Raw genomic sequence first — 11,498 nt, 5'->3', positions numbered from 1 at the left:
GAGCCGCACTTCTGCCGTCGCGTATTCCTATCCTGCGATCTTAGCATACATACGACCATGGGAGAGTGTTGTCGATAAGATGCACCCCCAAGTCGAATCTTTCACGAAATTCGGGTATAAATCTGCTTCCGGAGGTAACTTTGGCCCCGAGCTAGTGTCTGTTGACACTGATACTCTTCTTTTCGATCTTGAATCACGTTAGCCGCGCGGATGTCAACTTGGTGGCGGCGAGTCAAGCCCAAGTCGCTTTCATTCCGATCTCCGGTCGTCGTCTGTCGAGAAAGATCAGCTCAATACTCGGTAACTTCCAGTCAGTCCTTCTGGTGACTAGCCTTGTTTGAACCTCCGACTCCATGAAAACTTGTTTTTGCGAAATGGAAGCATAATTTCGGTACCGAGCGCCCGGTGGGTTCACGGCCCAGCAACCTTCCCCTTAAATCGCTTAATCGCCCAGAGACTGCGCATTCGTCTGCGGAGGGTGAAATGATTGGGCTTTGACCACTGCATTTCCATGTGGGGCCCTTAGGTTTAGACAACGGAACTACAAGATATAGGCCGAGGCAACCTTGCGAGCTGGAGCTAGATGTAATCAGAGCAGAGGCATGAGGATGCTCCAAGATTTTGTTACAAGGAGTCGGGCCTTGATGGATTCTCCTGTCGTCGACTCACCCTTCCCTCCGCTCGCCCTCCTCCTACAGAAGAAAGAGCAAGCCGATTTATGCTAGGTTACTTCGTGCTCAAGCTCTGGGAAGAACAGAGGACGACATTGTGACGAAGCCAGAGGTGGGTACTGGGTATTCTCCACAACAACGCACATGGAGAGGCAGGTTGAGTTAAATCTGGGGTTCCCCACACAATCTTTGGAGAAAGGGCGGGGCTGGCCTCTTTTTGGCGAAAAACAGAAGCTCTCGAACCATTGCCACGGATGATATATACTCGGACTCGGTCGCCTGATGGTTGCAGGCCTGTCTCACATCTCCCAACTTCATCCCTGACGAGCGAATATTCACTCGTGGTCCCAATTTACCGTCGGCCAAAACATGAGTGACTCTGCAAAATCACATTCCGCAGCCCATGTGGACACGGTCGAGAAAGACGTGTACCTCGAAGATGACCCACATCGTGCTGCTTTGGAAGATAACCCCGAGAAACCTGAGAAGCTCACCTGGAGCACTGTTCTTTCCATCTTCGTGAGTAAACATGTGTCTTCTGCGGGTTTCAGGCTCTGACGTGGCAATCCTGTCTAGTTTCTTGGCCTCGCCTTCGTGGGACCAGTTTCCGGCGGATTCCTCCTAGTAACAGCGATCCTATTCCAGATCGGCTCCGAGCTGGGCGACACCTCCAACATCGCTTGGATGCCCGGTGGATGGTCTATTGCATCGTCGGTGTCTTTCTCCATTGCGGGGTCTCTCAGCGACATATTCGGCCGCAGATATGTGACACTCAGCGGCCAGCTCTTCGCCGTCGTTGGTGCAGTGAGTCTTGTGTAAAGCTAAGCCTAATATCAGGGAAGAGAGACTGACATCTTTGGCTCCGTAGATTGTTGGTGCGACAGCCAAGACAACCGTGGGAGTTGTCATTGCCTGCACCCTGCTGGGATTTGCAACCGGCATTATTTTCGTTGCCTATGCTGGTATCCCAGAGTTGCTACCTAACAAGTGGCGGTAGGTACCCACGCAATAGACCAACCCCATGAAATCATAGCTAACCTGAGACTAGAAATGTTGGCCTCGCATGGACCGAGGGCGCCATGGCTATCCCCTGGGCCATTTGCGGTGTGATCATCGCCAACCAACTGGTCTCGAAGGCCACGTGGAGATGGTGTTTCTACATTGCGATCATATATTCGGTGATTTCCGTGGTGGGAACAGCCATATTCTACTTTCCACCCTCCCGCCCGCGAAGAGATTATGAGAAGACCCGTTGGCAGGAGATCAAGGAAATCGACTACTTGGGAATCGTCTTGTACACTTCTGGCTTGACCGTCTTCCTAGTCGGGCTCACATGGGCGGGAACCCCTGCGCACCCCTGGAAGAGTGCCTCGGTCATTGCACCCATTGTCATCGGTGTCCTTGTTTTTATCGCCTGTTTTGTCTACGACTTTACCGTCCCGAAACAACCTTTCTTCCCGCTCGACCTGTTCCGCCGATATCGTGAATTCACAGTTCTCCTCGTTGTCGTGTTTGTCGCCGGAATGATCTTCTACTCCATGGCCGGTATTCTCCCACAAGGCACACTGTACATGTTCGAAAGTGATCCAATTCAGATTGGCTTAACTCAGCTACCAAATGGGGTGGGCACTTTTGTTGGCGGTACACTCATGCCTGCAATCGCTCACAAAATCAAGCACCTCAAGATGCAGATCATTGTTGCGCTGACCATTCAGCTTGTTTTCGTGGCTCTGTACTCGGTGGCAGTTCCGCAGAGCAAATCCGCTTGGATGGCTTTTCAGTTCTTCGGACAAGGTTGCTTTGGCATGATCACACTTCTCTGCTATTTTATCGCGGGTCTTCACGTAAGTCCTCCTCATTTCCTTGCTAGCAGTTGCACCTCTCTGGACGAAATCGCGGCATCACTATCGATCAAGGGCTAATAGCGTGGTGCAGGTCCCGCTTCGAGAACTCGGCATTGCATCCGGCCTCATCGGTACATTTCGCAGCGCCGGTGGGAGCGTTGGCAACGCAATCTTCAACACAATCCTGACCTCAGTTGTTACCGTTGAAATGCCCAGGCGTGTCATAGCAGCAGCTCTTGAAGCTGGATTCCCTGCTTCCAATCTCGAGCAATTGGTGCCTGCAGTGGTGAACGCTGCCACCGGGGTCCCTAACGCTTTTGCTGCTGTTGAAGGCGCCACACCTGGGGTTCAAGAAGCCACAATCAAGGCATTCCGTGGGGCCTATGGCTACGCGTTCAAGAGGGTCTTCTGGGCGACAATCCCCTTCGGTGTGATTGCGATTATTTGCGCCTGCTTTGTCTTGGATTCGTCCCAGTATCTGACCAATCATACTGCCGTGCGTATGGAAAAGGACACCATCGGTGGTCGGACGATTCAACACACTACTGAGGATGTCGAAAGTCACGATTCGGCGGAGAATTCGCAGCATGAAATCAGCAAGGGTACGTGAGAGCGAGACCTCGCCAGACGCAGAATCTAGTCAGAAAAGCAACGTGGACGCAGAGCCGGATAGTTGATCTGTCTGCTTCACCGACGGATATGCTAGTTTGGAATTACTTGAGAACAGGGCTGAGTTGGCGACTGATTTCAGTACCTAGAACAGACAGAGCTCGCGCGTTGGAACATTGATCTTGCTGTGATCATGCTTCGTATGTGCCTTCATATCAAGTCATATCCAACCAGAGCATTACGATCAATTTTAGGCATCTCCCTGCCCAGTAAATTGTACATTCCAAGCCGTGGGGATGAGTTGATAGATTGGTCGAATGTCTCGGACTAGGCACGGTCACTGTGCTGGGCGACCGAGCTTGGCGGGACAGTAGGAAAGGAATGAGAGTTCTGTGTATGGTATATGCGGAACCTGGACCGCGGGGTGGCCCAGCCTATTCCGTGTAGACACGGAGGCGGTCTGCCTTGCTCACGTCCTGGTATCTCTCGGCTCCGAAGTATTAAGTGCTTTCCCATCAGTCATTTCCGCTGCGAAGAGCAACACCAACTACATCTCTTCCTACCCCACTGCGAAGGAGTCAAGAACTTCTGTTGACGACAACCACTTGCTCTCTGAACTCTCCAACTCCTTGTCGCAATGTCAACCAACGAGGAGCCAACCATACATGCGACTGTCCCTCTTCGCCAAAAAGACAACCTGGCATATCGAGTGAAGAATCCCACAAACATTGGTCTGACATCCACGCCGACATTATCAGAAGCCTTCCCGGTTATCTGTAAATATGCCAAAGATAAGCTCAGGCAAGCAACATCCACGCCACAACTTCCCGGGCCCTAGAAAAATGAGGTCGATTGAGACATTTTCATGCTTCCCCCGAATACCAGGGCCAGAAAGAGGTCATGGGACTGACTGTGCGTCCTTCCGTTCGACTGTATCGCTGAGAATCTGGATAGAAAGCGTGGACGGGTATGTATGATAGTCGCGAAGACATTTGTGAAGGCACTCACCGGTGAAGAAATTACCCCAAGATCCCCTCTGAGAAGCTGGCCTCTGGTCGGCGATACTAATATATCCGATCCCCGCAGCCGATAAACAGAACTTTATCGGTCGCGAGGACTCTTTTATCATGATTGGCTATGGGACGTTGGAGATCGGAGAGCCTGTTCCAAGGTTTAAAGCTGTGTATACCAAATTGTTGGGGTGAATCTAAGAAGGAGAGAAAAGAAAAGTGAGGTGAAGATAACCCGGATGATCGAACGGCGCGAATTGCTCAGCTCACAAGCAAGGCTGCAACACTTTTTTAATTCCTATTTTGGCCCCTCGGCGCCTGACGTCGGAACCTGGACAGTATGTCTGACTGGTGAGTAGAGTCCTAAAATCCGTGACTGGGACTAGGAATAGTGAGATTATACCTCGTAGTCCTGGCAACGCCGTTGGTCGAGCCCAGGTGATATCTGGTCGCGAGATGTGAGGCACGCAGAATCTCCCCATTGTCGATGATCTTATACTATATTTAACATGTGAAGGTTGGCTAAAGGGTAGTGTAGGTCCCCATACAGATATACCTTGTTATCGCCGCGTGTTATTGCGCAACTCATAAAGTCATATCTGTACTTCTACCCATTTCCGGATCCCAGGGAGAATGTAGTTAAATTCCTCAACTTTCTTTCGTATTACTCGATGGCTTACCTTCAGCGACAACATTCAGCATCGCTACGAGACGCTCGATAGTACATGTGAGATAATTCGAGCCACGCGAGTGGAATGATAACCATGAAATATACGGAGATGAACGTATCCTCTATTAGCCGGTCTCTCGGCAATTGATGATTGCGCTCTCGCCGACTCCGCGAGCCAAGAACCAATATCTTGGCGCCAAGAGCTATGTTTCCGCCCGGTCCGCCCTACCTGCATTTGTATTCTTTGGCAACCAGAATCCTACGTCTCTCGGACTCTTCGAATCCTGCTCACCCCGCACTTCGAAGGCTGCTTCTGCGCTCGAGGCCCTCGCTTGTGACCAAGACAAGCTACAGCCATTGCTTGCATGCTGTCTAGCAATCTCCAGGCAGTTCGGTCTGCCTTGGTCCGCTTTTTGCTAGTGCGTTCCCGCGGCCTCAGACATCCACCCTTAAAGTACTTTCATACAGACCGAGTGCCAGAGCCGTTTCTCTTGGCAAGATGGAGCAGTAGGACTACGATGTGGGAGGCAAGCTTCCGGTATAGGCCTTTTTATACCTCCACCTGGCTGGGAAAGCACACCTTTTTCACACTTCGCGCCGTCTGAGCTATTCGGCCAGTCATAATTCGCACATTTCGCCAAGTCAAAAAGCACATCCCCTAAGCAGATGCCGGGGCCCCATAATCAGCCTTCAAAATGTGGGACTTAACCTATGCGCTGGTCTTCAAGTCAATGCTGTTTAACGTTCACCGATTGCTGTGGCAGTGTGGGATCCAGAGAGAGCATAAAGGGCCACAGGTCTCTCTCTTTTTTTTTTCAAGCCATGCTTGGGTTACTGTTTCATTCCCTTTCCCAATTGTTTTGCCTATATTTCCCTGGTCTATAAAGAGCGAAGACATGTTCGATCAAACAAAAGAGTCGAGCCTATGGGCCAATCGGAAATGCCTTCTAATCTGTTGCATAGTGAGCATCGCAAACACTCAGTATGGATTTGATACGGCCGCGGTACGTCCTCCTGAAGTCTCCTTTCAATCATTTCGATGAGCAGCGCACTCCCGTCCTCGACCGGTTCAGATCGCTAACGTGCTTCGCGAGCAATAGGTCGGTGGCCTCCAAGCGATGCCAGGCTTCCTCAAGGTCTTCGGATTCGAAAACCCTAAGAGTCCCATTGGATACAGCATTGATCCTACTTTCCAACAGCTCATCAGCTCTCTGCTCACACTAGGGTCTTTCATCTCCTCTCTACTCGCTGGAGTCTTTGCTGCTTACTTCGGCCGGAAAAATGCCATCTGGCTTGCTTGTGTTTTGAATGCTGCTGCTGTGGCCATTCAAATCGCGACAACTTCGAAAGGTGCTATATATGTCGGTCGCCTCCTGCTTGGTATTGCCAATGGGTTCCTCGTGACCTTTTCGAACGTGTATACTTCCGAGGCAGCACCAGCTCATCTCCGTGGCGTCCTCGTGGCACTCTTTGCTTACTGGGTGAACATCGGCAGCATCCTCGGCGGCACCGTTAACAACTTCACCAAAAGGCGACTGGATAAGTCATGCTATCAAATTCCTCTTGGTTGTTTGTACATTGTCCCGACGATTCTTGCGATTGGTCTGTTCTTCGTCCCCGAAAGCCCTCGTTTCCTGCTTCATCAGGGCAGAGAGGCCGAAGCGAAGAGATCCCTGGTTACACTTCGTGGCACGGCCTTGACAGCCGAGGAGCTGGAATTTGAGTGGGCGGAGATGGTGAGAGGTATGGAAGAGGAAAAGAAGACGGCGAAGAGTGTCGGTTGGGTTGATATGTTCAGAGGTATGATCGCTTTCGCTCATTCCATGCAGCTCACCAACACCTCACGTGTTTCAGGAACCGACCTTCGTCGTACGCTCCTTTGCTACGGAATGATTTCCTGCCAGTCCGCTTCAGGCATTTGGTTCCTAATCGCATACCAGACGTACTTCCTTCAGCAAGGCGGCGTCACCAAGCCTTTCGAGTACACAATCATGACGTCTTGCATTGGGTTCATTGGCGTTAATGTCGGCATGTACGCAATGCGCCACATATTCGGTCGACGGTCAATCTTGATCCTCGGTGCCTGTGCATGTGGCTTGTGCCAACTTATACCCGCTATTACAGCAAGCGCCGGTGTCTCTGCGCGAATCCAGGCGAATACGCTTACGGCATTCATTGCACTCTTCAAGTTCTTCTACAATGGCTGTGTCGGCGGTGCCAGCTACCCTGTAGCAACCGAAGTGGTCAGCACGAGGCTGAGAGCTTGGACAGTCGGAAGCGCCACCGCTATTGGATATCTTCTAGCATGGCTGGTGAGCTTTTGTTCACCGTACTTCATCAACCCTGCTGAATTGGGCCTGGTAAGTTTGAAGGTCCCATTCCTAGGGAGCCTCACACCCAAACTAACACTGCATACAGGGCGCTAAATATGGCTACGTCTGGGCGGGTTCAAATTTTGCCTGTGTAATCTTCTTCTTCGTCTTCATGCCAGAGATGAAGGGCCGCAGCTTGGAGGAACTTGACGAGATGTTCCTGAACCGTGTGTCAGTGCGTAAATTCCCCAAGTACCAAAGCCATCTGCGAGAAGACGCGGCGAACGATGTCTTGCAGGGGAAGTTCGGAATTGATGAAAAGGTTGTTGTGGTAAGCCACGCCGAGGAAGTCGAGGCAGGTCAAGTTGCAGACAAGCGGGAGTAACTGCCACTAAGAGCGTTGGGGAACGGAATGACTAAATTTGGGCTGTAGCTCTGTGGCCAAGTCTAACCTTATCGCCCAGGCGGAGATATAGGTTCATCGCTCTCAAGAATTCGTGGCTTAGGCGCCGAACCATTTGGCAAAATAAGTGGTACGGTATGCTTTGAACCTTGACGCAGCCCCTAATGTATCGAAATGTCCTGAAAGACTACGAAGAGGTTCCCATGCCACACTGTACGGCCATAGATAGGTGTAGACAAAGAATAGGGTTCTATTTTTAGACACATACAGCTTTCGTTATCGGTAAAAGTTACCTGTAGCATTGTCAAAATTAGCTATAAAAGTAGCCTCCTAGGCTATATAGATTTAGCTAGTTCTATTACACTTTGCGTGTTAATTCCCACCTTTCTCCGTGTGCTATACGTGACTTAGCCCGGCGGCGTCAGAAAGATCATCTCGGACTTTGTCAAACAATGGTTTTCAGAGACAGCAGGTTCATTCAAATTTCTGGAGCAACATCCGCCACGAGTCAATCATCTCCACTTCAATCAGCGTAAAATTGATGGTGACGGTTGCCTGATGTATCTCTCTTTTGGCAGTCTCAGGCGGCGGCGTCGTAGGCATCAAACGAGCTCGTCGAGGTGCATCGATAATGGCTAGCACGTGCAAAAGCCAATACATCTCTTCGAAAACGACCACGCTGGCGGAACGGGCAATAAACGATTTGGCATTTCAAGAGACGTAAGCCAAGATGACTGAAAACTGCTCTATTTCACTTCGGATTGGGACGATCACCCCAGGCCCAGGACCGTGCGAGCAGGTTGAGCAAATGCCCATGCCTCGCCATTCGTCAGGGCCACCAGGCAAGCCTGTTGCTTGTCTATCTTTTCGCGCGAAGAGTTATTTGTAAATCTCTGCTGCGACCGGAGTCTCCACCAGACCGCTCGACAGCGCGCAGTGTCCTGGTTTCCCATCAAAAGGTCTCTGCGTGACACCCCATAGTAGCGGCTTGACAGCCTCGGTATTCGGATCATTGGGATGATAGCACATAGCAATGTAGCAACGCTGGCCGTTCCAACCAATGGAATCGGATCGTTAAGCTTTCGAAATCCGCAGGCGATTTGAAACAACAGCATGCATAGCAGAAGAACCATGACGAGCAGCAGCATCAGATTGTTGAAGCCAATCGCAGTAATATCGCGCCATTGCTGCCAATTCCCGTTAGGCTCGATAACATTGATATTGACAAGATATAGACTGCGCGCTAGCAGCCAGTGGAGGATGCTCGACAGGATGAGCAAGGGAATGCTGTAAGACCATGGCAGGTTAAGCCAGTAGGTTGATCGTTGACCAGGCTCGGGCGAGCTGACTCGTAGAGTTTTGCGCTGGGTTGCGAATCCCGCGAACTCCTGCGTAGCGTGCATGGTTGTGAAAATGCCGTTGTACATAAAATATAAAAAGCTCAGTAGCAATTGCGGTGTGTTGACCAGGAGAACTTGGTATATGAAGCCGGTATCCGTGCCGTAGTCGCTGGATGTTGTGCTTTGGAAAATTGCATTTGGATTTACCGACATAAGCCCAGTAGTCCATACACTTCCTATCGCGAGGTCATCGAGGTCTACAAGACCTCCAGCAAGCGTCAATCCAGCACCAACAAATATCAGCAGGAGGCTGCCCCGTATATCAGTACTGTAAAGTGTCATTTCCAGTGGTTAACTTACAAGAATAGGAAAGAAACCCACCTTGGTTTCGAGAGAGCACTGAACCATCGCTTTTTTGGCACCACCCACGCTGTCGGCCAAGGACCAAAATGTTGCGACCAGATAGTAGCAACTGTACCATCACCGACGATTCTTTCAAAGTCATGCGGCGAAAACCAGAAGAAATCTGATTCGAGTAGTGCCCTTTCCTGGTCTGTAAGACACTTTCCGATGGTGTAAGGCTCAGGGATATTGAGGAAAACAGCGATGGCATCTCCAATCGTCACGAGAGGGGTCTCTTTAATCGAACGCAGAGCCTGTATGATCACAAGAACCTTGACGATGTCGCATCCCACAATGATGCTAAAGATAAGACCGCTATATTGCAGCCAGCAGACTTTGTCTGCCGTTCTTTTGCTCAAACAATGGTCGATGGGGATGTTATCTAGAGTGACCCTCCAATCTGATTCATTCCGCAGCGCTGCGTTGCTAGTGCATGGCAAAGAATAGTCCCACTGACACATCCAGGACGACGGTTCATATGTGGTTTGATCCCACCATTCTATTGTCTGACCGCCGCCTAAACGCCATGCTCGATAATCGAGTGAGTCGAAAACTCCAAACAGAGCTGACAAATTTAGTAGCTCCGGCTCAAGTCGAGAACCAAGGTGGATGTAGCCGGAGTCAATATTATTCCATGAATTCTCGACGGTAAAATTGAAATTGTCCAAGCCGGCGAAACTGCATAAATTAGTACAAGTTTCTAGGATAAGAAATGAACCTTACCTGGAGGTCGACATGTTACTGCGATCCGAAGATCTCAGGTTCGATACGAGGACCACGTTGGAATATTTACTGAGCAAGGGATTCGAATATCGCAAAATACAGTCGTGATTATCAAGGTTCTCATAGTCGTCGCCACTCGTAGCTTCTGTGAAAATAGGACACGTTAGCGAGGTCCATGTATCCGTCTGGTATTTGCTGTTGTTTTCCGTACAAGGAGACCAATGCGAGCTTTCAATGAAGTCAGATGCCACCACGACTATTCCGTAGTCGTTCGATTGAAGCGAAGCGAAGAAGGCCGAGTTGAGGAGGAGGTGGACGGGTATAGAGCTGAGGCCCATCAGCCACCAGAGAACTGTCTTTCGAGGAGCTAGAAAGACAATATTTGACGGGGAAGAAACGCCTAGTTGCAGTGACCTGCCTCTTTTTGTGAGCGTGTCTAAGCTCTCTTTCAGAAGGAGAGCTCAGACACTGCATTACATAGTTACTAGAGCCTATGGCTAGAGTTGCAATGAAATTGAGAATAAGGGACGTCAATGTCGTCCAGCGTTTGGTGGTAATGCAGCTCCCTTCATAGATAACACCCTTGTGTCGTTGCGAGCAGACGCCGACCAGGATGCAGCTAAGCAAAGCTCACATTTGCCATCCCGTGAAGGAACTCTGGTCGACGTCCGCTTCCTGTTGCGCACTGGGGTGCTGGTACGCTGGCTCAGACCTCAAGAACGTATGCTTCAACTGCGAGCTTCCGCTCTTGGACAGCGGACTGTGTGCCCGCAAGTAAGTGTACGTTAAGATAACCGTCCGGCCGAGGGGATTAAGCAGGATATCAACGAAGTCGGCAAACGTCCTTCAGGACGTTTGCAAATGTTGGCTGCGACGTATGGGGCTACTCACCTTCTATGCCGCTGGCCTTGGAGTTTCGGTTGTGCCTCCACGGGAGACGCGGCGGTTTCTGGACCATCACCCTGTGATTCTTCGATTGATATATCCGTTGAAGCTGGAATTTCAAAGACATCGTTGCTCATGGCTGAGAAAATCAAGCCAAAATCGACCAACGGCTCAGCAGATTCTGCATCTATCTGCTGAGAGGGAGTCAATCGCATCGGCCTGTCCATAGCCTCTACAACCGTGCGGTCGTAAAAAACCTTCAGGAGCAGAAATACTTGCAAAAGAGCGCAGATATTTACCTTACTGCATTAGACAGCTTTCTGGGCCAGTAACATCTAAAGTGTTTATAAAATGCGATCGAGAAGCGCGATGAGGCTGAGCAGATTTCGAAGCCTATGGCTGGCTTCAATAGTGCAGGGCTGTGCTCGAGGCTATTCGCTACGCTGCAAAGCTCAGAGAAGCTAGCCCCTGGCTCCCCATCACACCGCCTCACCGGTTGGCGACCAAACACTCACCGTGTAACAGCCTAAGGAGTCGGAATTTACACATGCCCCTCTACACCGGAGCCTCGCGGCACACGAATATTTGTGGGATCATAGGAAGTAATGGTCGAAAAGTCGTTACAAGAG

The 11,498-nt window shown here is 50.5% G+C and overlaps 3 protein-coding genes across 3 annotated transcripts; 2 read left to right on the top strand and 1 right to left on the bottom strand.

The window, feature by feature from the left end:
* Nucleotides 1–1,040: 1,040 nt before the first annotated feature.
* Nucleotides 1,041–3,125, top strand: A1O5_11732 (uncharacterized protein; the record flags this gene model as incomplete). Its single annotated transcript, XM_007752303.1, has 5 exons — nucleotides 1,041–1,190; nucleotides 1,248–1,475; nucleotides 1,540–1,664; nucleotides 1,720–2,515; nucleotides 2,607–3,125. 5 exons carry the CDS (start codon nucleotides 1,041–1,043, stop codon nucleotides 3,123–3,125), a joined length of 1,818 nt encoding a protein of 605 aa, XP_007750493.1.
* Nucleotides 3,126–5,700: 2,575 nt separating this feature from the next.
* On the top strand, nucleotides 5,701–7,501 carry A1O5_11731 (uncharacterized protein; the record flags this gene model as incomplete). The annotated part of the gene is made up of 4 exons (XM_007752302.1): nucleotides 5,701–5,808; nucleotides 5,905–6,604; nucleotides 6,659–7,164; nucleotides 7,223–7,501. 4 exons carry the CDS (start codon nucleotides 5,701–5,703, stop codon nucleotides 7,499–7,501), a joined length of 1,593 nt encoding a protein of 530 aa, XP_007750492.1.
* Nucleotides 7,502–8,289: 788 nt separating this feature from the next.
* A1O5_11730 (uncharacterized protein) lies at nucleotides 8,290–11,006 on the bottom strand (the record flags this gene model as incomplete). Its single annotated transcript, XM_007752301.1, has 5 exons — nucleotides 8,290–9,169; nucleotides 9,220–9,939; nucleotides 9,985–10,398; nucleotides 10,619–10,828; nucleotides 10,876–11,006. 5 exons carry the CDS (start codon nucleotides 11,004–11,006, stop codon nucleotides 8,290–8,292), a joined length of 2,355 nt encoding a protein of 784 aa, XP_007750491.1.
* Between the last annotated feature and the right edge of the window lie 492 nt (nucleotides 11,007–11,498).

Source organism: Cladophialophora psammophila (assembly GCF_000585535.1).
Source record: "Cladophialophora psammophila CBS 110553 chromosome Unknown aczJe-supercont1.28, whole genome shotgun sequence".
Lineage (NCBI taxonomy): Eukaryota > Fungi > Ascomycota > Eurotiomycetes > Chaetothyriales > Herpotrichiellaceae > Cladophialophora > Cladophialophora psammophila.
This window is presented reverse-complemented; position numbering and strand designations above follow the sequence as displayed.